Here is a 26865-nt window from a genome sequence, read left to right on the forward strand (position 1 = left end):
TGACTCCTCCCCCTGGATCGCACCAACCAATCCGGAGCGACGAGGGGGCGGGGCGAGAACAGCGTTGCCAGGGCGACCAGCTGTGTATGTTGTCATGGGTTTCCCGGGTAACCGGTCGCTCGGAGAGTGGATACAATGGGAGGGAGGGAGTCGGGGAGGCACTGAGGGCGGGCGGGTAGCGGGGCGGGCGGGCGGGAGGGGAGGGAGGGAGGGCGAAACTGTCGGGCGTGCTGTGTGGAAATAAGTGGCTTTAATTTCCCAGCGTTGGAGTTTGAGGAAGAGAGTGTGGAAGTCCATCCGTGCAGCAATGAGTGAGGTAATCGCATCGTAGTAGCTTTGTGCCGACTCTTGCCGAGCTGTTTAACACTGAGCCAGGCTCATCCTGCCCTGGGCACTGTGCGGCTGGAGAACAAAATCATTGTCCAGCAACAACAACGACAAAGTCTTGAAATGAGTTCCTGCATTTCTGAAATCCGGTGTTGGTGAGAAAACAACAGTAAAAACCCTTGGGGCCGGGGAGTGTGGCACTAACTATAAACTTTTCACCACTTAGTTGTCGAGAGAGCAGAGATGCCAATCTTACAGATTGGGTGTAGATCAATTTGTGCTCGGAGACTATACTTGCTGAGTGATTTCTGGCTATCAGACCATTCGTGCTCCTACGGTCCTTCTCCCACTTCATATCCCCATTCGGCTCTTTTGTCAAGCGCACCTTTGCATAGTTACAGCTCAGAAAGAAACAATTCGGCCCATCAGCTCCGTGCTTGATTCTCTGAAGGAGAAATTCATCCATTGCCATTCCCCCATTTCTCCTGAGTGAAACGGTGGCACAGTGGTTAGCACTGCTACCTCATAGTGCCAGGGATCTGGGTTCAGTTCCCGGCTTGGGTCACTGTCTGTACAGTTTGCATGTTCTCCTCATGTCTGCATGGGTTTCGTCCAGATGTGCCAGTTTCCTTCCACAGTCTGAAAGACATGCTGGTTAGGTGTATTGGCCATGCTAAATTCTCCCTTTGTGTACCCAAAGAGGTGTGGTGACTAGGGGATTTTCACAGTAACTTCATTGCAGTGTTGTGCCTACTTGTGACACTAATAAATAACACTCTGTAGCCCTGCACATTCTTCCTTTTCAGATAATAATCCACTTCCCTCTTGAATGCCTTGATTAAATCTGCCTCCACCACACTCAGGCAGTGCATTCCAGTTCCTAACCAGTTGCTGTAGGTGAAAAAGTATTTCCTCATGCGCCAATGCTTCTTTTGCCAATTATCTTAAATCTATGGCCTCTGGTTTCTGATCCTTCCACCAATGGGAGCTGTTTTTAAAAAATTAATTCTTCATCCCACTTGATTTGTAAATTAACTTACATTTATGTTTTATAACTTTATCTGATTCCTGATACTTTATGTTACTTTATTAGCCTGACCTTTTACTCTAATTTCATGTGCCTTGATGCTACTGTTGTTTCTATCAGATCCCTCCTTTAATCTCTCTCTTTAAAGTCTTACTTACAGCCCTGTTTCTTCAATTCTGTTAGGACCTTGGTTCTACAGTTTCTTCCTGTTCCTGTAACTGAGGGCAGTGTCCCATGAAATGGAACACTGTAGACATGGTTCCCTAAGGAATGTGTGTCAAAATAGCAAAGTGGCCGTAATGCATTTCAAAAAGAACAGTGAAAATGCTCAGAATGGTCAGTCAACATCTAAAGATGATTGATAGCAAAATAACAACAATTCATATTTATATTGAACATAACAAAATACCCCAAGGCACGTCACATGAGCATTAGAAAACAAAATATGACAATGAGTCACATAAGGAGGTGTTAGTCCAGACAAGCAAAGGCTAAGTTTTACTGAATATCTAAAGGAGAACAATGAGGTGGAGAGATGTCGGAAAAAAATTCCAGAGCTTAAAACCGAGGTAACTGAAGGCATGGTCATAAATGGTAGAATGGTTAAATTTAGAGATGCTCAAGACCCAAAATTAGATGAGTGTAAATTTCTCAGAAGGATGTGTGACTAAAGGAAGTTGCAGAGATGGGGAAGGACAAGGCCATAGCAGGAAACGGGGTGGATTTGAAAACGAGGATGAGTATTTTAAAATCAAGACACTGCTTATTGGTGAGCCTCAGTAGATCTGCAAGCACAGATGTGTTGGTAAATGAGACTTGATGCGAGTTAAGACACACACTCCACAGTTTTGGATGTTCTCAAATGTAGAATGTGGGAGACAAGCTAGGAGTATGTTGGGATAGCCAGGTCTAGATTTAACGAAGGCAAGAAGAAGGGTTTCAGCAGCAGGTGAGTCAAGTTGGGTAATATAATAGCAGTGGAAATGGCATTCTTAGTGATGGCACGAATATGTGATTGGATGGATTAATATCTTCAGGCTCAAGTATCCCTCCACCCCAAAACTTTAATCTTTGTTTTCTTCTAAATAACTTACGATTGGTGTATTTCTGCCATTCCCTGTCTATTTTTCGATAAAACACAGATGTCTGCTAAAAAGGCTCGAAGTTATATGATATACATGTGCAAGATTGCATTTGTTGTGTTCCCTGCTGAATTAAAGATATGCTAACATACCCATGAAGCCTATTTTCAATTAAAGGAAGTAATCCAGAGCAATTTTATTTAATCCTATTGTCCATGACTGTAAGATTATCTGTAAATAAATGCATGTATATAACAGATTTAGTTGTGGTCTTAAAATAAAGGCACCACAGCTTGGGACTTTTCATACCTTACATTCTAGGTAGAATAACGTATGATTGTAATGTAAGATAATTCAAAGATTTCCAAACAGCATCCAAATAAATTGTCATCGCGAAGGAAAGGATCATTAGGGTAGCACAGTAGCACATTGGTTAGCACTGCTGCTTCACAGCTCCAGGGACCTGGGTTCGATTCCTGGCTCGGGTCACTGTCTGTCTGGAGTTTGCACATTCTCCTCGTGTCTGCGTGGGTTTCCTCCGGGCGCTCCGGTTTCCTCCCACAGTCCAAAGATGTGCGGGTTGGGTTGATTGGCCATGCTAAAAAATTGCCCCTTAGTGTTCAGGGATGTGTAGGTTAGAGGGATTAGCGGGTAAGTGTGTAGGGATATGGGGATAGGGCCTGGATGGGATTGTGGTTGGTGCAGACTCGATGGGCTGAAGGGCCTGTTTCTGCACTGTAGGATTCTATGATCTATGAAAACACAGAACATACAGCGCAGAAATGGGCTGCTGGTCCAACTGGTATATTACCCTCCAGGCAAGCTGCAAGAAAAGATGAAAGTAATATACTTTGAATGTTGAAAATCTGAATTAAAAGCGGACAGTAGGTCAGGTAGTAACTGTGGAGAGAGAAACTGGGTTAATGTTTCAGGTCAGTAAAAGGTCAAGTGTTTCCAACATTTTTCTGGTTTTACTATATTAGGACAGAAATGGACTTAGAGCAAAATATATGAATGATCTCCAGCAAACTTTCAACTTGGTTCAAGTGGAAACATTCTGGGACTTATGTGCATAAACTGAGATGACAAAGTTGCGCAGCATTTCAAAAGTGCAACTTTGTCATATGTTATTCTTGGCTGAGCTGCTAGAAGCCAGGACTTGTATCTATGCTTTTATTGCCTTAGGATGTCCCAAAATGCTTCACATCAAGTTAAGCATTTTTTTTATTGGCAGGAAATTGGCAAGCAATTTGCACACAGCAAGACCCCAAAAATGTAATGATATAAATGGACAGATGCTTTGTTTTTGGTGGCATTGGTAGTGAGATAAATGCTGACCAGGACACTGATAACTCACCTACCTTTCTTTAGAAGGTTCCATGAATGTTTTGCATGCACTGAAGAGAGAAGACACTCGCTCAGTACTGATTATAGAGTCAGTCTTTTTTAGTATAGTTTATTTATCAGTGTCATAAGTAGGCTTATATTAACACTGCAATGAAGTTACTGTGAGAATCCTCTAATTGCCACATTCCAGCACCTATCTGAGTACAGTGAGGGTAAATTTAGCAACGGCCAATGCACCTAATCAGCATATCTTTCGGACTGTGGGAGGAAACCAGAGTATCTGGAGGAAACCCACACAGATATGGGGAGAATGTGCAAACTCCACACAGACAGTGACCCAAGGCCGGAGTCAAATCCGGTTCCCTAGTGCTGTGAGGCAGCAGTGCCAATCACTATGCCACCGTGACACCCCTTCCTCAAACTAATTTAAACCTTTCAATGCTATCTTATTTACCCTTTCTGCTTTAGGTCAATGCCATCCCATCCCATTGTACAGTCTTTCCAGGCTCCAAAACTGGTCCCAGTAATTTGAAACCCTCCTTCCCTTTTACGCAATCCTTCCAACCTCCTTTTCTCCCTGTCTGGCTCAGCACCCGGCACAGGGAATAATCCAAAAATTATTAGCCTGGACACTTTTCTCCAGGGCCTAGAACTTAATGTTTTGAAATCCCTTTACAGAATCTCACATTTGTATTTGTTTTGTGATGTTCAGAACCCTCCTGGCTGAGAAGCACTCTTGGCCACATCAGAAAAGAAAATATCTAAATTCCACCATCTGCCTCACCACTCTGCATTATAGAATCTGTCTCAATCAAAACTGATCTATTCTTTTTATCTGTACCACAGGTAACCACTTACTTCTCAGTGCCTTGAAGTGCATCATGATTACCTTGATTACCTTTCTGTCAATCTATTTGTCCATATCACTGGTATCTAAAGAGGTAGACCTACTAGATCGTGGGCAGTCAGGTTGCATGTGTTGCTTTGTGCAACCACCCATAAGTACCCACCAAAGTACACATATCTTGACATTGAACTTCATTTGCCACTATTCATTTGCCCATTCCAACATCTCATAAATATTTCCTTGTAGTTTCGTTGGCCCTCGGAATTCTTTACATTGCTTCCGATTTTGGTATTCTCTGTGAATTTGAACACCAATCTTCCTTGCTTAATACCTCAACCATTTAAGTACAGAACTCCTGCTTTGTTTATCCCTTCTCTCCAATATTCTCCAGTGTATAATGAGGAACAGACACCATCGTGATTGTTTTGCACTGGGCTATTGAGATATTGAAATAACATTCTGATGCCTTGGTAGAGCACGGTTGTTGCAACACAGCCCTGCAAAAAAAATTGATCAATGTTGTCTGTTGCTTCTTATGTAACTTTATCATCAAAAGAGACATGATGATATATCCATTGGCAGAAGATCCACAAAAAACACATGGTGATGTGGTGAATTAGAAGGCAGATTATCACTCACAGTCATTTACATAATATTAATACTAAAGATGCACTTGTTTCCCCACATGCATTATACATCATTCCAGGTTTTGCTCTGAGTTTTACGTTGGATGTTGATCATATCCATTTTATGCAGCCTAACCCTGGACAAGCTGTCAGGGGATTGCAGCAAAAGTTCAGTTGTAAATGTTAAAGTCACTGCAAAGGGCTAAAGCAATATTTTTAACAACTAAGTTTCACAGCAGAAAATACTTGAAGTACCCCGCAAGTTGGGCAGCATCTGTGGAGAGATAAACAGAGTGAACAAATCTGAAAAAGTAACTCTTTCTCTCTACAGGTACTGCCTGACTTGCTGAGTACTTTCTATTTTCAGATTTCCTGTACCTTGATTTTGTAATTTCATAATATGTTTTGTTCTTGAATCAACGGCCATTCCCCCACAATTGGGTGGCACTTAGCATGAGCAGAATGTATCAGGTACCATCAATGAGCTTGGCACATTTGGTTATGTAATGAAAATTCAAACTAATCAAGTCAGTATATTGTCAGCTTCTTGCATCAAACTATTGTAATTATATATTTATTAACAATGAACTCTTCCACTTTTTTTTCAATCAAAAAGAATAACGATCCCATACCTGCAGAAAAGCAAATGGCGGAGTCTGCAGTAGAGCCCACAGCTCAATCAGAAGCAGAGGATACAGCTGAATCAGATATACAGGCCCCTGCCAAACCAGAAACAGAGGATGCAGCTATGGAAGCAGAAGTAGAGGCTGCGGCTGCAACAGAAGCAGAAACAGCAGGTGAACCAGATGCAGAAGCTGCAGCTGAACCAGATGTGGAGGCTGCAGCTGAACCAGATGTGGAGGTTGATTCAGCTGCAGAGGCTGCAGCTGAACCACTTGCAGAAGCTACAGTTGAATCAGATGCAGAGGCTACAACAGAACCATTTGCAGAGGCTGCAGCTGAACCAGAAGCTGAGCTGGCAGATCAAACAGAAGTAGAGGCTACAGCTGAACCGCTCGTGGAGACTGCAGCTGAGCCAGAAGCACAGGCAGCCATCGAAGCAGCAGAGACTGCAGTTGAATCAGAAGCAGAGGCTGGAGCTGAACCAGAAACAGAGGCTACAGTTGAACCAGAAACAGAGGCTACAGCTGAGCCGGGAACAGAGGCTGCAGTTCAACCAGAACCAGAGGCTACAGTTCAACCAGAAACAGAGGCTACAGTTGAACCAGAAACAGAGGCTACAGTTGAACCAGAAACAGAAGCTATGGCTGAGCCAGAAACAGAGGCTACAGCTGAGCCAGAAACAGAGGCTACAGTTGAACCAGAAACAGAGGCTACAGTTGAACCAGAAACAGAGGCTACAGTTGAACCAGAAACAGAGGCTACAGCTGAACCAGAAACAGAGGCTACAGCTGATTCAGAAGCAGAGGCTGCAGCTGAATCTAAAACTGGGCCATCAGTTGAAGGTGAATCTCCAGCTGAATTTGCAACTGAGATGACTACTCAGCCTCAAATTGGCACGACAAGTCTAATTGCAGATCAGCTTCCAACTCTGTCCTCAGATGCATTTAATGAGGCCCAGAAATCTACTCTTTCTGAGGACAAATTTTCAACATGTTTTGAGGATCCATATATTCGATCTGTGATGTACATGGAGAAACACAACATTCTAGAGATGTTTCAGGTTCGTGTACTGTTCAAAGTCTATGGGCTACTATTAGTCTGCCTATTACCTAAAAGGATTCGTCTTTGGTGATATCTGTTTCAAATTGCATGGTCTCCTCTTAGGGAAGAATGGTTCTGTGTGAATTAGAAATGGTTTACTTCAGTTGTCCACTGTTACCCCTCTACTCTGTTCCATTGATCATATTACTTTACCAAGACATAAGCGCTTTTAGAATCTACCATTAATGTGTTTGGCTGCAGGAAGGTTACTTGTTTGTTATTAAATTGGATGATCTCAGCTTGCATGAGGATCCTTCCAACTTGTATCCAGATCCCTGGGCTAAGAAGGAGAAAATTCAGTCATGGTTCCTGCACCAGATTCTGATTCCTGCTGGAAAAATATCACTGTGGACAGAAGGTGAGGATGGCATGATGGCACAGTGGTTAGCACTGCTGTCTCACAATGCCAGGAACCCAGGTGCAATTTCTGACTTGGGTCACTGTCTGTGCTCAGTAAAGCCAAATAGGTGCCGGAGTGCAGCGACCAAGGGATTTTCACAGTAACTTCATTGCAGTGGTAATGTAAGCCTACTTGTGACATTGATAAATAAACTTTAACTTTAGATGAGGATATGATTTTGAATCATAGAATCAATAACATCCCTACAGTGCAGAAGAAGGTTTTTTGGCCCATCGAGTCTGCACCGACCACAATCCCACCCAGGCTCTATTCCCGTAACCCCACATATTTACTCTATTATTCCCCTGACATTCGGGTCAATTTACCATGGCCAATCAACCTAGCCCGACACAAGGGAGAATGTGCAAACTCCACACAGACAGTGACCGAGGCCAGAATTGAACCCAGGTCTCTGGCGCTGTGAGGCAGCAGTGCTAACCACTGTTGCCCTTTTGCCTGACTTTGATGCTGACACTCACTGTCTAGCTTCACACATGAAGAATAGCCTCAGGGAGGTATTTTAAATATCATCACCAGGCCCGGCACAGATTCTCCAGGCCCAAAAGCATCTCCCACCCCACCAGGGGTATTTCACTCCTGCAGGATTTAGAGTAGCGGGGAACTAGCGGGAGATCCTTCTGGAGTGAAGGGAGGGCAATTGGAGCCCCCCAGGGGGTTGGGCGGTGGGAGGTGGGGTGGAGTGCACCCTAGGCATCGGCACCCTGGCAGTCCCCAGGGGCAAAGTGTCCATGTCCAGGGAGCACCTTGGCACTGCCCACTGGTCATCAGGCAGTGCCAAGGGGGTGGGGCCTAAGGGCAGGGGACTAGGCCAAGTAGGTTGGGGCCAAAGGGTTAGGCCTACTGTGGGTGGGGCCAAGGGGCAACCGGTGAGGGTGGGGTTCTGCTGCCACTCTGCAGATAGGATCGGTTGGGGCTGGAGGGAGGTCAGCGATTGGTTTGGGCTGGGTGGGGTGGTCTGCTGGGAGTGGAGGGTATGTCTGCCTCCCGGATGGAGGGTGGGGCCTCTACATCCCCTGGGGGGTATCTGCCTCCCTGGGGTGGGGGGGTGGCGGGGGGGGGGGCGTAGCGGATAGGGGATGGGAGATTATCACTGCTAGGGAGGGCTAGAGATCGGGGGCGCTCCAGGGGAGATTGTTTGAGATGGCCTGGGAATGCTTCTGCTCGCTGCAATTGGGCCGTTTTGGGGGGTGGGGCTAGAAGGGCAACACTGTGAGGATCCTGGGCTGGCCAGCGATTGAGCTTGCCAACAAACTGCAGGCTGATGGTTCAAAGGCACTGTGCATGCGTGGAGGCCCAAAACGACAGACTCCAGCGTGAAGAGTCCCTCTGAGCTTTTAGTGAGATTCACGATTGTGACCTTCGCATTGCACAGAGTGTGGGAGATTCGAGGCTGAACTCCTACTGAAAATATACAATTGTGAATAACACCAAGTTTTCCACCAATTCAGCACTTTGAATTTTTTTGGGAGAATCGGGCTCGCTCCATCTAGTCGGTTCCAATAATGGGGCTGAAATTGTTCTTGTGAACACAGAGGGAGATGAACATCAGGATTAGGTTTTATGGGTTTTCTAATGATATGGAAAAGAGAGGCAGAGGATTGCCAACTTGTGTTGCATATGAAGTGCATTTATTTGAGGCATGAAGGTGCTCTTTGTAAGATTGATATTAAGGAATTTTGGGGATGCTGTTTGGAATCATTACATTGACACAAAGCCAGTTGGCACAATCTTGAGGGGAATTTTCCCATCCCCCCGCCACGGAAATTGTAGCGGGCAGGGTGTGGACCATACAAAGGCCCATTGACCTCGGTGGGATTTTCTGGTTTTGGGGCAAGCATGGCCAAAAAATCCTGCCCCTTAAGTCATAAAGGACACAACTATACCCAAAGTTATAACTATCCTAATGTTTTAGTCAGATTAGTCCTCACTATTGTATAGTTCCTTTGCATTTCTTTAATGCTTGTTTCTTTGGATCACCATGGTCCCTTTTGTTTGCTTTCAACTTTTCTGCTGTACTGCTGATATCCAATCTATGTTAATTGTATACCAATTGTCATAGAATCATAGAAACTCTACAGTGCAGAAGGAGGCCATTCGGCCCATCAAGTCTGCACCATCCACAGTCCCATCCAGACACTATTCCCGTAACCTCACATATTTACCTTATTAATCCCCTGACACGAGGGTCAATTTACCATGGCCATTCAACCTAACCTGCACTTCTTTGGACCTTAAATTATGTTTAATTATATGCAGGTGGAGGGCCTTCACTTAAGCAGTTATAGAGACACTGTCCCTTTAAGGGACTGTTCCCTTAAATTATTAAATTGTGAACTTGTTAATCTGTTGATTTTACCCCATTTGTGTTTGGGGAGGTGATAGCCTTGTGGTATTATCAATAGACTATTAATCCAGAGACTCAGCTAACGTTCTGGAGACTTGGGTTCAAATCCTGCCATGGCAGACTGTGGAATTTGAATCCCATAAAAAATATTTGGAATTAAGAATCTACTGATGACCATGAAACCATTATCGATTATCAGAAAAACCCATCTCGTTCACTAATGTCTTTAGGGAAGGAAATCTACTCTCCTTACCTGGCCTGGTCTACATGTGGTCCCAGGGCCACAGCAATTTGGTTGACTCTCAACTGCCCTCTGAATAAGGGCAACCAGGGATGGGCAATAAATGCTAGCCAGCCAGCGACACCCATGTCCCACAGATAAATTAAACACAACTTGTTGTGCCACAAAACAAAGTACCCCATTTATGCTGCTCAAAAGAGTATAAGGAGGCACTGATTGACACTGAGGTGGAGTTGAGTTAAGAGGGGTATGCTTCAAATGTTTAATCCTGCAAATAAACATTAGAATGAAAAAAGATTGGCTTCTTTGATAATATTCTTTACCAATTGTGTCCTGGAATATAAACATGTAAGCTGTCTTCTGGATATTAGCAGACTTCTGCCACAAAGACACTGCAGGAGATGTCTGATTTCTCTGAGCTCTGCAAGTGGAGTTGCTCCTACACAGTCATGCTCTTAGCAGGAAATCTTGTTTTCTGTAATAACTGCTCAGAGCACAGCGAATATTTTGCTGGGAATGTATTAGCTCTGAATAAATGAGAGGCTCTGCCAAATTGCTATCAATGGAATTTAAACTTCAATATGTTTCTTAAACCTATATCACGAGAGTCCATTTTTGATTGATGTGATTTCTTTTTCATAAGAATTAAATCACAGCTCTATGCATGTCAATTCAGTGTCAATGAGAGTTTAGTGCTGTACAGTCATGTTCGCTGTGAACTAGGTGAGGTCGTTCATTTTCACCTGTTTGTCCTGAACTTCATGGTCCTAGAGAAGAAAGACATTTTATTGTACACTGATCACCAACCCCTTTCAATTAGCATTCAGTTTCTTTTGGTTCTTTGGATCATTCTAACTTGGTATTGCTATGAATGAATGTGTCTGCAGTTTCTTGTGAAATGTGATTTCATTTGAACACACTCAAAAACTGAAATAAATTTACGTGTGGATTTGGACATCATATTTCCTTATTAGTGCAATCTATACTGATAAGAAAGTTGTATTAAATCACAAATGATTAATTAATTTATATGTTGTTGGCTGCTCTGTAAGTGAAGGTATTTTTGTCATCACATGCAATAGAGCCAGAGATGCTAGCTAAGGTTTTCCATTTCTTCAAGTGAAGGAATCAAAAAGTGTGGCTGGACTAAACAAGCATGGAAAACTTGGGCTGTTCTATTTATGGTAATGTTCAAGATCTGTCTGACTGGAGGAAAACCAATGTTGATGGTTGCAAACAGAAAGCAGCATTGGCAGAGGGTGGAACAAAGGAGATTTTTGTATATTCATATTAGATTAGTGCATTAATATGGAATCTGTGGTCTACAAGAACAAATACAGTAACTGTGGTATAACAAAAATACTCTGGAAAAAATGCACATTAATTTAAACGAAAAGTGAAATATTACAGCAGGTGAAAAGAATCAATTTCAGTGAGCTAAATGAACAGGTAAAGAGATAATGAATCATATGACAGGATTAGATCACAATAAATTTTGCTGTACCGATTATACATATATGCAATTAACTAACTCATCTTCTATGCTAACTTTTATTAGATAAGCACATTCTATTAATTATCACTTGTGAAACTAAATTATAATCAACTTGTGACTCTCCAAATAACGTGAGTGGAATGCTGACAATTTGCGTTTCAGACTGAATTTTAGATTTAAACGTTATAAGCAAATGCCAAAATGATTTTAAATATGTTTTATTTTACAGAGAATGACTGAAAATCTGGTGTATGAAAGACCAGATGACCCACTTGAGTTCATGTTACATCAGGTATGAGAACAGTACTATCTTTCTAAATAATGCCCTGTCGACCAAGGTTCTCCTGATATCTCAGTGGGTAATGATACTGTGAAATGTGGTACTAAGGTAAAGAGACCAGGAAGTCCTAATTGGATCCCTACTCTAACCTTACACCACTTCAACAACCACCTCCCCCCGCAACCTCCTAAAATATGACAGAAACAGATTATTACCCTGTATTCCTTTGTTCTTCCCCCCCCACCACCTACTCTTTCTGTTTTGCCACATGAGGGTACCCACACCATTCACCACCCCACAAAAGAAAAAACTAACACGAATATTAATATATAATATGTACAAGAAGACAACAAGCTACAAGATAAGGGTAAGGCATCACAGGGGACAACAAGGGTTGGATTTGAGCTGAAAGGAAGGTGGCAGAGCACAAAGAAATGAGGACATATCCTCTCTCTGTCTGATCCCAAAAACCTTACTAAACTTCTGAAGGATGGCTGTAGGCTGCTACAATTGATATAGTTGTTTTTGGTTTATACAACGGAAATGTTTGTGGTTTCCCACCTGCTAATTGTTGGCTAATGGACATTTTGGACAAACAATGGGCTGGACTTGAATGTTCTGTTGCTCCAAGATTGATTTTGTGCCCACCATTCAGCATCCAGGTCTACAAATGAGCAAAGTCCATTGGATGGAAGTAGTCAACTCTTGTGACTTCATTTTTCATTCAAGACTCTTGAGTTTTCCCCACCAAAGATGTTACATTACCTGGCCTGTCGTTACCACACTATAAAGAACTGTACAACACAGGAACAGGCCAAGTATGTGGCAACACAGATGCCTCTTTAATCTAATATTTTGTTGCCTCTACACAGTCCATATCCCTCCATCCCCTGCCTATTCCTGGATCTATTCAGATGCCTCGTGATCATTGTGAAAGAATCTGCTTCCACTATCCCCTGAGGCAGCGCATTTCAGGCATTCACCACCCTTTGTGTGCCCTTATATCTATTTTAAATTTCCCCCCTTGCTTTCAACCTATGCCCCCGAGTAATTGACCCGTTGACTTTGGGAAAGACTCTGACTATCCACTCTATCTAAGCCTATCATAGTCTTGTAACTCTCTATCAGGCCCCCCTCATCCCCTGACGCTCCAATGAAAACAATTCAACCTTTCTCCATAGTCCATATCCTCCAAACCAAGCAACATCCTGGTAAATCTCTTCTGCACCATTTCCAATGCATCAACATACTTCCAGTAGTATGGTGACCAGAATACCTGAAGGATGTTGATGCATTGGAAAGTGCCCTTCTCTTTTTGACAATGGATATTACATTTCCCAGTCCCCAGGCCTCTCGCAAGCACACTGACCCAACATAGTCTTGACCTACAAATTTTAGGGGCTCAGAAATGTTCTCCCTTGTCCTCCTCAAGATCCTCATATGTATCTATTAAATCATGTCTTCTTCCCACCTAGTCCTTTGGAGTTAGTTGCCTTATTTTGTTCCATGATATCTAGACACATTTAGTTAAGAATTCCCTTTCATCCATCATTTCACTTCCCATGGCTTTAGGATTCACCTCGTCAGGTATCCTTCTCTTTGTAAAAGACTGATACCTTACAGAGTATCCTCAAAAGGAGGCCATTTGGTCTGTCTATCTAGCCTGTCCAGTCCCACATGTAAAATCTTGATGGGACTGGATAGGCTAGATGCGGGAACTATGTTCCTGATGTTGGAGAAGTGCAAACTAAGGGTCACAGTCTAAGAATAAGAGGTAAGTCATTCAGGATTGAGATGAGGAAGAGCCTCTTCACTCAGAGAGTTGTGAACCTGTGGAATTCTCTACCACAGAAAGCTGTTGGGGCCAGTTCATTAGATATGTTCAAGAGAGAGCTGGACGTGGCCCTTGTGGCAAAAGGGATCAAGAGGTATGGAGAGAGTGGGATACTGAAAGTGCATGATCAACCATGATCATATTGAATGGTGGTGCAAGCCGAAAGGGCTGACCGGCCTAATCTGCACCTATTTTTTATGTTACGGCTTTCTGGATGAGTAGTTCCCAGAGAGCCATTCTCCTGCCTTCTCCCCATAACCTTGCACATTTGTCCTCTTTAGATGACAGTCTAATTCCCTTTTTGAATGCCTCGATTGAACCTATCTCCATGACAGTCTCAGGTAGTGTATTCCAGACCCCAACTACTCGCTGAGTGAAAAAAGGTTTTCTCCTGTTGCTTTTGTTTCTTTTGCCAATTACTTTAAATCTATGTTTTCTCATTCTCGATCCTTGCATGAATGCAAACAGTTTCTCACTATTTACTCTTTCTAGATCCCTGATGATTCTGAATATCTCTATCAAATCTCCTTTTCTTCAAGAAAAACAATCCCAACTTCTCCAATCTATTTTCATAACGAAACTTCCTCATATCTGGAACCATTCTTGTGAATCTGCACTCATTCCTTCTCATTTTTCTTAAAGTGCAGCATATAGAACTGGACACAATTCTCCAGCTGAGGCTGAACCAGTGTCGTATACAGGTCTAGCACAACATCCTTGTGTCCTATGCACATATTAATAAAGCCTAGAATAATGTATTTTTTAATAATCGCATTCTCAACACATCTTGCTATTTTTAGTGACTTATGTACATATGCACCCAGGTCTGTCCTCCTGCACCTCCGTAACATTTGATCATCATTCACAGATTGACAGTCCTGTTCTCCCAGGAATACCATCATGCTTTGAAGAATCCTCTTTTACCGATGGACTGCTAAATTACCCTTACTTTTCTTTTGATGTTTTATAAATAGTTTCCTCAAACATAACCTTAACTTCTCCTTTAACCTATTTTCCTATTTCTCATATTCTCTTTTCAGCTTTTATTTCTTATTATTGTCTTCTGTGCAATTGATTGCTTACCTCATGACACTTTTCCATCAGTTTTCTTGTTTTAATAGAATGTAATTATTCTGAACTCTGCAATTTGTTCTTTTACAATCCACTGTTGCAATGCCAAACTTTGTTCAAGTGTCTTCATCCACTTCTCAACCAGTTTACTTTTAATTTTTTGAACTGTCCTCATCCCTTCTGTTATTTTGGCTTTCTACAATTTTTTGCCCTCTCGACATGATCTTGAATCTTACCATCCAATATAGTTCATCTACCTGATCCATTATATCACCCATCGCAAATCCAGCAATCCATCTATCTTTTTAGGCCTCCTACCACAACACTTAAGGAGTCCCACACACATCTTAGAAATTCTAGCCCCTTTGCTCTGTTTACTTCCTTTCTGTCCCAAACAGCAAATTGATAATTAAAATCTTCCAGGAAAGTAATTTTCTTATTCCTGTCTAATCGAACTGCAGTTTTCTTTCATTAGCTTCCCATTGTTGGGAAATTTGTAATAAACCCATAATAATTTGATAAGCCTTTTTTTCTATTTAAATTCTAATAAAAGTTGACACTTCATCAACAGGATAATTTCACTTTTGCATCAATATTGCCATCTGTCTCTTTCCCTATATTTCTAAACAAATTCTATCTTAATGTGTTTATTTTCCATTCTTGCCCAGTTTGCAACTAGGGGGTTTCTGTTGATGCAATGAAGCATTAGTAGGTGTCCCTGTAATATATTTGCTTCAAATTCACCATGCTTATATCTCATAACCTGTAAGTTGCATCTCTTTTATGTTGGTATTTTCCACAATTAAAACAAATCCATCCTTCTTACCAAATTGCTTCCATCACCATCTATTTCTCTCTTTTGTATTAACTGATTCTGATTGGTCTCTTCAGCTGTTTGCAGTAGGCAGAAAGAAAGTACTGGTTGTACTTGATCTTACTAAACTCAGTTTCTAACATTAGATGTGATTTTGTGATAGGATAACAATTATTGAACAATCCAGAGCGTACTAAGAATCACACTAATTTAGGATTGTGTCAGGCTCACAATGTGGTTCATTTATGCTTGCTAGAAGCTACTATACTCATATGCAGGGCCTGTCTTCTGCAAGCAGAAAGAACGTGCCCAGGTATTGTATCGTTTACAATTATACAAAAGCATGGGGGAACAGCAGTTCGCCATAGCAATGCCTTGACCAATCAGAGCTGACTTTCCTTTTCTCAATCTTAACAAGCTTGGGGATAACTGTTTCCTGATACAATCTTCATAACAACACAGCGACCAATCAGAGTCTACTTGCCAACCAAACAGCACCCTTTTTTTCTTCAGTATAAATTGTTGTTCCCTTTGAAATGTGATATTCTTACGTTTGTCCTGATGAGTGTAAAACAAAAGGCTTCAACGACATGTCTTTTTTAATACTGTACTCAAGTGCTGTACCACCAAGCGACTATTTGAATGATTTAATCTTTCTTCCCTACTGTAGCACATGGCTAGGGAAAAAAAAACCTTGAGATTATCACCCATGAACTTTTGTTCCTAAGATTGTTTTCTAATCTCCCAAACTCATTTTGCAGGTCTACGGACTATTGCTTATTCACATAATCAGCTTCAAATGGACTATGATAACTGATCACTCTTTCTTGACTTCACAGTCTTTTCAAACCTATGTGACATTTTACTTACCTGAACATCTGGGAGGCAACACTGTGTGGTGTAGACTGTACAAAATTATGAGATTTTGAAACCCCCAATTATTAATCATTTCTAGTCATGCCAAGAAATCACTCCACCGTCCCCTCCCCACCCCACATTCCACTAGTAGCGTCCTTTTATTGAGCCATCTCCTGATGTAGTTAGATATTTGTTTGAGGCTCCTGCCATAGTACTCATTTTCCCCAGAGGGAGCTAGAGCTTCAAGCTTGTTTCAAAGCATAAATTGTTTTGGGTGTCTCTATCATGAATCTTTCCTTGTTGTCTTTTTCTGGTTCTTGGGTAGTCACCCAGTCTTCCTTAACCTGCTCCCTCAACCTTATTGTTGTGACTACCCTCTCAAACTCTCACTCCAAAAATTGCTTTCTTCCTGGGAAATTCTCAGTACTAGCTTTTCTCCATTTCCTTATTCTGAGATTTTGGGATCAAGTGATGCAAGTTGGTGACTCTTCCATTTCCTTCAAATAATCCTTGTCGCTTATATTATTTTTAATTTCTCTGGATCCTGTCACAAAATATTTATGATATTTGCTTCAAGAATTCTTAAAATGTTACTATTTCTTGTTGAATTGTGATAATATTTCTCTCTACTGTTATGACAGTTTTATATTTTTCTCACAAACTGGACTTTGTATCACAGAATATGCTGATGTGTTTTAAATTTAGCACAAATCAGATATTTGATTACTCTAGGATGTGCACAAAAAAGTACATATTTGATAACTGGCTATTTCCACTCCTTAACAGGTACAGGCATTGATTTGGATGCGTGACAAAGAAATCTGTGTGGAATAATCTGCACTCCAGCAAATTGTGCTATGAAGGCATTATGTAGGATTTGACTTGTTTTGATTTTAGCAAGTCCTCTCTTATTGTTTCCATTACTGTAGTATCATGTGCAGCACTGTATACATATAGAGAACTTAATGCAAGGGATCAATGACCACAAATGGATCAGTTGTAGCATTTCATTTCCATGCAAAAAGCAAGAAAATCAGGTCACCTATATTTGCAATCATGTGGAGTTTACATGTTTTTGCTGTTAAGCTGTGATAACTTCAGCCTTTTCTGAAAGATGATTAAATATCTGAAAGCATCAATGTTTTTGCGTCTAGTGTTTGCTGTACATTTGCTGGTTCTGAGTTTTGTCTCTATTTCAGGTTTGTGATTTGAACCTGGCCGAGCACCTCCTACAAATGGGCATTGTCCTTGACAGTGTGTACTAATCAATATCTATCAGTGGTTACATGTGCTCACATTTACAACAATTGCTGGACAGAAGCAATCAACAACAGGAACTTTAGTCACCATTCTGCCATTTCCCCACTCTAATCTGGGTTGCTGAGAGCAGCTCTAAGCTTTTCCATTGTTTCCCCATTCTAATCTTGGTTGCTGAGACCAGCTTTTCGATTGCTTCCCCAGTTGAGAGTGAACCCCAAGATTCTACCTGGAACCTTGATAATCTCTTTGGTTCATCCTTTCACTGTCTTATATCAAGGCTTCAGAAGAGGCTTAGTCACTTTTCTCTCTCTGCCTGTTTACTCTGTGGGTAGAGTTTTCCAATTAGAGAACCTTGTCCAGTGGGAGTCCTTATCTTAAAATTCATAGAATAGAAGCTCTCCAGTGCAGAAGGAGGCCATTTGACCCATTGAATCTGCACTGACCACAATCCCACCCAGGCCCTATTCCCATAACGCCACATATTTACCCTGCTAATCCCCTGACACTAGGGTCAACTTAACATGGCCAATCAACCCAAGGTGCACATCTTTTGAATGTATACTGTACATTTCAAATCATCCAGCTATATGTTCCCAGTGGAAGGCCTCAACTTTCCAAGAGGGTAAAGTGAGACCATAATCCCTCAGCAAATGCTAAGGAAGACAAATAAATTATATAGCATTTTCTCTTTAAAAAGCATGTGTCTTTATTGTGGATTTTTAAATTATGAAGGGCAGGCTGCAGAAGCTGATTTTTGCAACATTTGTATCAAAGCTTAATAGTCAATGTTCCAACCTGACAAACAGACTTTTGAATTGGACCAATGAGTTTAAAGCAAGCACGCAGACACAGAACGAATGGAATTCAAATGTGAGGGTTGTTGACAGCCTCAAGCAAGATCACGGGAATACTGTAAGGTAATTCCAGGGATATAAACCCAGAAAAGAGGGGATAACAGTTAGCGTATGCTTGCCACCTCGGAAGGAGGGAAGGCGAGATTCTCATGTAAACCTTGCAGTTTCATGTATGTTTCCATAAAATCACCATCTAAATAGAGATACCGCCTCAAAGTGTTCAGCCGAGAGCATCACCAGAGAAGTTTCATGCTTCCAAAAGATGCCTGGTTGTATATTATTTGAGAGTGATTGAATTCTGTAATGATATATTTCATTATTCCTGAATAAGTCTTATTATATTTGAACAGCATCCTATTGGGATTTTATTCCATTTGTTAATTGCTTTAATAAGGTTGTCACCAGTTTTAAAAATAAAGACCTGTTTATTTTCATGATAGAGAGTGTCAGATCCTGCTTTAATTTACTAAAACCAACAACTTCTTACTACCTCACACACACACATACGAGACAAGGTATATCCCTTTGGGTGGTTCCAAAATTGAACAGAGGAAAACATCACCTCCGCATTGTAACAACCCCACCACTCATCCTGGCAGCCTGGAGTGGTCCTCAAAGACCCCTGGGTTATTCGAGTACCCCAGGATGAAGCTGTCATGTGTGGTCCCCGGGTAGCATGCACACACATACAGGATTTGGAACAGATGGTCGCACACAATTTGGACATTAAGGGAGTGGAACCCTTTGTCTTTAGTGAAGGGCACTCCCTGATTCCACTGGGCTCACAGAGCGACATGCGTGGTGTCTATAGCCCACTGCACCTGCAGCATATCAGCAATAGCAGAGAAGCCCACAGACTAGTTGTGCCTGGCCCAGGTCAAACTGGATGGAGTGGAATGCTCAGGCATACAGGGTATCCATGACCTCCCGGATGAATTGTGGGCCAATGATTGAAAGACGCTACACAAGTCTCCAACTGAGCTTTGGAATGATCCTGTGGCAAAGAAGTTTAGGGCTGCCATAGACTTCTTGGCCACTGGGAGCAGGTGACCTCCTCCTCCGCAGGTGTCAGGTCCGCAATGACATGGCACAGGTGCTGCACTGTCTCTTTGCTGAGGTGGAGTCTTCTGTGGCACATGGTGCCCAGCAGCTCATCGGAGTCCTGTCCAGCCCACGTATTCTTCTCTACTGTCTTCTGGCCTCTTCGCGGGCTGAGAGGTGGCCGGGTCCTGCTCCTGACCAGTGGCTCCATGTTGTTCTAGTGCAACCTCCAGCCTGGATTGTCTTTGCTGCAGGCAAGATGGGGAACTGCCCATGGCCCTGCATGGTCACCAATGATGTCCCAAACAGTCAAGCAGAGTAGGGTGTACTGCTAGAAGAGGGAGAAGGAGTCTGAGGAAGAGGCTATACCCACAAGGATGTTTAAAGTGCAATTCTCATACCTGAACTTGAACGACAATGAAATGTTGGTTCCATCAAAGAGGTTGTGACTGAAATCTGCAGCCTGCTGCATCCACAATTCCATTCTCAAAGCAGGACAAGGACTACATTTCCTGAGGCTGTCAGAGTAGCCTTGGTAATTAACTTTTATGTGCTTGGCTCTTACCAAAGCTGCACATTTTACAGTGCTGTACCATATAAAGGTGGTTTCTGAGACTCTCTTTATAAAAAGTTCATCTCATTCCCTCTTGCCAGACACAAATAGATAGAGTGAGCGTAAGGATGTGCTGGTTTTTGGTCTCCCTGCGGTACAGGGTATCATTGACTTCATACTTATTGCCTCACCATTTTCCTGAACACACGTGAACAATAGACCTGTTTCAAATTCATGTGACCCTTCTACAGAACTCAGACTCAAAACGTTAACTCTGTTTCTCACCCAACAAATGCTGCCAGACCTGCTACGTTTATCCAGCATTTTCTGTTTTTATTTCAGATTTCCAGAATCTGCAGTATTTGCTTTTATTACAGAGCATATTGATGTCCTCAAGCATTATAGCTGCTACCGAGACCAATTCAGGAGTGTATTTGCTATTGTCAACATCTATCAGGTAAGAAGCTGAGGAGTAGGAGGAGACACATTAGAAGAGACTGCAATGTAAACACTCTCCTCCTAGCAAGCTCTTTGTGATCAAATGTATATAAGCGAGAACGCATAACTTCAACCACAACTCTCCAGTCACCAACAGTCCCACACTCTTTACCTTTCCCCTGTCACTGACCATTGCATTGTCCTCTTTCCACAATGCAAAACTAACAGCCAATACAAAATACACATTTGAATCCAAATTTATGAATTAAATCACAATACATAAAAATCTACCATCCCTGTACATTCCCTTAGTGCCTCTTCCTTTGTCTCTCCTAGTGCTTCAATGAGGGTTTCATCAGTGGATACCATGTGGCTAGTGGAAGACAGCTGGCCATCAGTTGATTTTGAAAGATGAATCCTCGAGAGCCAGGTTTCCGGTTGCACCATCTTAGCCTTGGAGGCATCAGTGTTGACTTGTGACAGGCAAGAGCAAGGGAACTGACAGAATGCTGTCATCCTGAGATAGGACAACAAGCCAGGTCTCCATGGAACCACTGCTACTCCCCCGGAGTGGCTCATCAGAAATCCGAGTCATTGTTTGGTGATGTGAGACGCTGCAAACCCCTTTGAACACTGTCATTCACAGCATGATAGTTGCTGAGCCTGCTTGACTTTAGTCTGAACTTCCCTTGCAGAGTTCAAACGTTTAGTCGAAGCTGCTGCTGCTACAATGGAAGCTAAGACATTGAACATTGAATAGTGCATCGTGGTTCCGCAGGAGTGTGAATAGAGATCAGCCACTGATTCCATTTTGGATAGAATGAGCTCCAAGCTCTGCGCAAAACCCCTGCCAGGTTAGTGCTACATTCTTCCATACTCCTATGCAGGGTTACTAACAGGCTTTCTGTTGCACCAAGCATTCGCTTATGTATACCCATCAGCCATCATCCAGCTGAGACCAGCTAAGTTACGTGAGAACTCTGCAGCAAAACTAGTGTCCAGTCTCACCCTTCAGTTAGCTGTGCTATCCTTTCCTAGGTCCTGGCTTTTGTTTAGATGCCCAGTGCCTCAGCACATATAGATCCTGCTCCTAACCTAGTCTGTAAGTTATGCACAGTTCCAGTTGATCTGAGTTGATGGCTGGGACTGTGACATTGAACGATGGTGTCTCTTCACCTTCACTTTCTTCTTCTTTCCCCATGTGCTGGGCAGTTTCTTGTTCTTTTCATCCAAAATAAAAATGAGGGACAATTGGATTGGTTTTGGAAGTAAAAATTGTCTCCTTTGATGCTTTTGAAAGTAAAAAGTGCCTACTTGCACCATTTGCAGTTTTCTCTGCTAGAAGTGATCGAAGGATGAGGGAGAAATGGAAAGAAAGGAGGTTTAAGAATGCAGTACCCTCATCATCAATCCCTTTACCCCCTTTGGTGGGCACAACCTCAGCAATATCCTGCTCTGCCCAAGACTGCAAGAAACTACAAAAGATCGTGAACATAGCCCAATCCATCATGCAAACCAGCCTCCCATCCATCGACTCTGTCTACACTTCCCGCTGCCTCAGCAAAGCAGCCAGCATAATTAAGGACCCCATGCATTCCAGACATTCTCTCTTACACCTTCTATAAGACTATAAGACACAGGAGCAGAATTAGGTCACTCAGCCCATTGTGTCTGCGCTGCCATTCAATCATGGCTAATATTTTTCTCACCCCCATCCTCCTGCCTTTTCCCATAACCCCTAATCTCTTTATTAATCCAGAAAATACTTACCTCTGTATTAAAGACATACAATGACCTGGCCGCCACAGCCTTCTGCGGCAAAGAGTTCCACAGATTCACCACTCTCTAGCTGAAGAAATTCCTCCTCATCTCTGAGGATCATCCCTTTAGCCTAAAGTTGAGCCCTCTGGTTCTACTTTTTCCCATTAGCAGAAATATCCTCTCCATGTCCACTCTATCTAGGCCTTGCAGTATCCTGTAAGTTTTGATAAGATCCCCCCTCATCCTTCTAAACTCCAACGAGTACAGACCCAGAGTCCTCCACTATTCCTCTTACAACAAGCTCTTCATTCCACTAATCATTCTTGTGAACCACCTCTGGACCCTTTCCAAGGCCAGCACATCGTTTTTTTAGATATGAGGTTCAAAACTGCTCACAATATTCCAAATGGGCTCTGACCAGAGCCTTATACAGGCTGAGAAGTACGTCCCTGCTCTTGTATTCTAGCTGTCTTGACATGAATGCTAACATTGCATTTGCCTTCCTAACTGCCAACTGAACCTGTACGATAACCTTAGGAGGATCTTGAACAAGGACTCCCTTTGTGTTTCTGATTTCCTAAGCATTTCCCCATTTAAAAAATAGTCTTTGCCTCCATTCTCCTTCCAAAGTGCATAACCTCACACTTCTTCCAATGGGAAAAAGATACAAAAGTCTGAGGTCATGTACCAACCAACTCAAGACCAGCTTCTTCCCAGCTGTCATCAGACTTTTGAATGGGCCTACCTTGCATTAAATTGATCTTTCTCTACACCCTAGTTATGACTGTAACACTACATTCCGCACTCTCTCCTTTCCTTTTTTATGAATATTATGCTTTGTCTGTACAGTGTGCAAGAAACAATAATTTTCACTGTATACTAATACATGTGACAATAAATCAAATCAAATCAAAATCAAAAATCAAATCAAAAATCTCTTCATATTACCTCCAACATGGTTGTGCAAACGCCTCCACTTGAATTCTTTCCTGTTGTTTTCTTCAATGGGCCACTTTCTCTCGGAAGAAAGAGAAAACTGCATCAGTGAGTGTTGTGCAATATGTTGGGGTGATGTGTCTGTTGTAATTGAATAACTGCTAGTGTTTGTGGTGTGGGGTTTGGAACAGTTCAAACTGTGTGAGTGTGTGGTAAAGCACATGCAGGGCTGGGCTGAGTAGTGGCGTTTATTACCAAATAAACCTGTTGGATTTTAACCTGGTGTTGTGAGACTTCATACTGTGTTTACCCCAGTCCAACACCAGCATCTCCACATCCTGAGTCCTGATTGACAGGGATTGTTGGTTGCTGGGTGATGAAGGTCTAGTGAATTGAGCAGTGGATGAGGTAAATTGCTGAAGTTGGCAGGATATGCCATTTGAATGTACTAATCTAGACAACTCATGTGAGCTCACCAAACTTCTGGCTGTGCTGCTGCTGCTTCCAGTTTCTCACAGCTACAACCTTGGCATTAAACCTCATCTCTCTCTCTCTTCCCACTGACATTTTCAGGATGATGGGATTTTGGGAAAGAAAGGCTATGTAGCCTCTGATGATTGGGCCCACAACCAGAAGATCATAGATTTAAAATCATTTGGCAAAATAGCTTGAGAGGAGAAGAGAAAGTGTTTTCACCCAGAGAGTTGTTAGAAACTGGAATATTCTGTCTGAAAAGACGGTGGAAGCCGGAAGAAAGCGGTAAAAGAAGCTAGCATTTATAAGGTGCTTTTCACTGTTGTAGGAAACCATAAAAGTGCTTTCCAGTCAGTGACATAGGGCAGGATTTTCCTGTTGTACCTGTGCTGAGACCAGAAAATCCCACCCGAGGTCAAAGGACATTTAAATGGTCTGTCAAGTATTCCGTCCCTCTGGTGACAATTTCCATGGTGGGCAGAACTGGAAAATTAACCCCATACTTTACCTTTGGAGTGTAGTTATGGTTGTAATACAGGAAACATGGCAGCCAATTTACACAATAGGTGTCCACAAAGAATAAAGTGACAACTTTTTTCTGACATTTGTTGAGGGTTAAATATTGGCCAGGGCACCAATATAGTGGTATGGATCTTTTACATCTATTGAAAACGAAAACAAGATAGTCTAAATCTCACTTCTGAAGGATGCAGCACTCCCTCAGTCCTACATTTGAGCCAGACTTAAACCAACAAAGTTCTGACTTATATTGGGCAAGTGTGCTGGCAACTCAGCCACCACTGTCACAAACATTTACTCTGTAAGTAATTTTACAGGGTATTTAAGGATGAATACAGGCAGAAAGCAGGATGTGGGACTAAACACAATTATATGAAGGATGACATAAATGGTTTTGAAGAAGAACATAGAATCCTACAGTGCAGAAATAGGCCCTTCAGTCCATCAAGTCTGCACCGACCACAATCCTACCCAGGCCCTACCCCCATATCCCTACATATTTACCCGCTAATCCCTCTAACCTACACATCCCAGGACACTAAGTGGCAATTTTAGCATGGCCAATCAACCTAACCCGCACATCTTTGGACTGTGGGAGTAAAACTGGAGCACCCAGAGGAAACCCATGCAGACACGAGGAGAATGTGCAAACTCCACACAGACAGTGACCCGAGCCAGGAATCAAAACCAGATCCCTGGAGCTGTGAAGCAGCAGTGCTAACCACTGTGCCACTGTGCTGCCCCTATTTCCAAGAAGTATTTTATAAAATGCCACATAATAAAGTCAACAAAGTTAAAGCCAATAGAATGAACAGGATGGTAGCGACATGAATATAAAATTAGCAGAGTTATGAGAAATGGAGACTAAGAACATAAGAACATAAGAAATAGAAGCAGGAGTAGGCCATCTAGCTCTTCGAGCCTGCCCCGCCATTCAATAAGATCATGGCTGATATGAAGTGGATCAGTTCCACTTTCCCGCTTTCTCCCCATAACCCTTAATTCCCTTGTCTGTCAAAAACCTATCTACCCATGACTTAAATATATTTAGCGAGGTAGCCTCCACCACTTCAACGGGCAGAGAATTCCAGAGATTCACCACCCTTTGAGTGAAGAAGTTCCTCCTCAACTCCGATCTAAACTGCCCGCCCATTATCTTGAGGCTGTGCCCTCTAGTCCTGCTAACCTTTCTAAGCGGGAAGAATCTCTCTACCTCTACCCTATCCATCCCTTTCATTATATTATACGTCTCTATAAGATCCCCCCTCATCCTTCTAAACTCCAACGAGTACAGACCCAGTCTATTTAGTCTCTCTTCATAGTCCAACTCCCTCATCTCCGGTATCAGCCTAGTGAACCTCCTCTGCACTCCCTTCAAGGCCAAAATATCTTTGCGCAAGTGCAGTGACCAAAACTGCACACAGTACTCCAGCTGCAGCCTCACCAGTGTCCTGTACAGTTGCAGCAAGACCTCCCTGCTTTTATATTCTATCCCCCTCGCTATAAAGGCCAGCATACCATTCGCCTTCTTGATCACCTGCTGCACCCACAGACTGGGTTTTGTGGCTCATGCGCAAGGACCCCCAGGTCCCTCTGCACCATAGCATGCTGCAGCTTTTTGCCCTTTAAATAGTAATCCCTCCTACTATTATTTCTGCCAAAGTGGATAACCTCACACTTGCCAACATTATACTCCATCTGCCAGGTCCTCGCCCACTCACTCAGCCTATCCAGATCCCTCTGCAGACTTTACACACCCTCCACGCAATTTGCTTTTCCACTCATCTTCGTGTCATCAGCAAATTTCGTCACCCTACACTCAGACCCCTCCTCCAGATCATCTCTATAAATGGTAAATCGCTGAGGCCCCAGCACCGATCCCTGTGGCACTCCACTAGTCACCAACCGCCAATCAGAATAGCACCCATTGATACCAACTCTCTGCCTCCTATTAGACAACCAATCCTCTATCCACGCTAACACCTTACCCCCAACTCCATGCACCCTAACCTTCTGTAGCAACCTTGTGTGAGGCACCTTATCAAATGCCTTTTGAAAATCTAGAAACACCACATCCACCAGTTCCCCTCTGTCTACCGCTAGTGATGAACAATTGTATTTTGAACTGCATATATATATATAGTGGGGTTCCTGGGGGTCAGTGTCAGAACTCTTGCTTTCTGAAGTATAAAGTAATGGCTTAGACTTGGCTGTGTGGGACACAATTTCAAAATGTGCAGATGACATAAAACTTGGCAGCATTGTGAACTGTGAGGGGAAATATGATCAACTTCATGGGGAAACAGACTGGCTGATGGGACAAAAAATAACATTTAACACAAAGCAGGGAAAGTGATATATTTCGGAAGGTAGAATGAAGAGAGGCGGTGTAAAGTAAAGGTACAATGAGAATAGTGGCGGAGGAATTACATGTTACATGTACACAAATCAATGAGATGGTCAGGCAGGTTGAGAAAGTGGTTACAAAGGTAAATGGAATCTTAAATTTAATAAATAGAATAGATCACTAAAGCGAGGAAGTCATGATGAACTTTTATAAACATAGTTAGCCTCAACTGAATATTGTGTCCAAATTCTGAGCATTGCACCTTGGAAAGGATGTGAAAGCATTTTGGAGTGGGTGCAGAAAAGATTCACAAAAATGATTCCAGGGTTAAGGGATTTCAGTG

At 42.5% G+C, this 26865-nt stretch overlaps 1 protein-coding gene across 1 annotated transcript; it reads left to right on the forward strand.

The window, feature by feature from the left end:
- The first annotated feature begins 211 nt into the window (after positions 1-211).
- tex55 (testis expressed 55) lies at positions 212-17474 on the forward strand. The gene is made up of 4 exons (XM_080203294.1): positions 212-316; positions 5873-6940; positions 11712-11774; positions 17126-17474. Exons 1-4 carry the CDS (start codon positions 308-310, stop codon positions 17171-17173), a joined length of 1188 nt encoding a protein of 395 aa, XP_080059420.1. The 5' UTR covers positions 212-307; the 3' UTR covers positions 17174-17474.
- Positions 17475-26865: the final 9391 nt, after the last annotated feature.

Source organism: Carcharhinus amblyrhynchos, chromosome 15, assembly GCF_965287045.1.
Source record: "Carcharhinus amblyrhynchos chromosome 15, sCarAmb.v2.hapA, whole genome shotgun sequence".
NCBI classification, from domain to species: domain Eukaryota; kingdom Metazoa; phylum Chordata; class Chondrichthyes; order Carcharhiniformes; family Carcharhinidae; genus Carcharhinus; species Carcharhinus amblyrhynchos.

What these genes read in the sequence shown, in the direction of transcription:
- tex55 (XM_080203294.1), top strand. An exon ending in ACATTCTAGAGATGTTTCAG is followed by an intron (nt 6,941 to 11,711) that starts GTTCGTGTACTG and finishes TTTATTTTACAG; the next exon opens with AGAATGACTGAAAATCTGGT. An exon ending in TTGAGTTCATGTTACATCAG is followed by an intron (nt 11,775 to 17,125) that starts GTATGAGAACAG and finishes ACTCCTTAACAG; the next exon opens with GTACAGGCATTGATTTGGAT.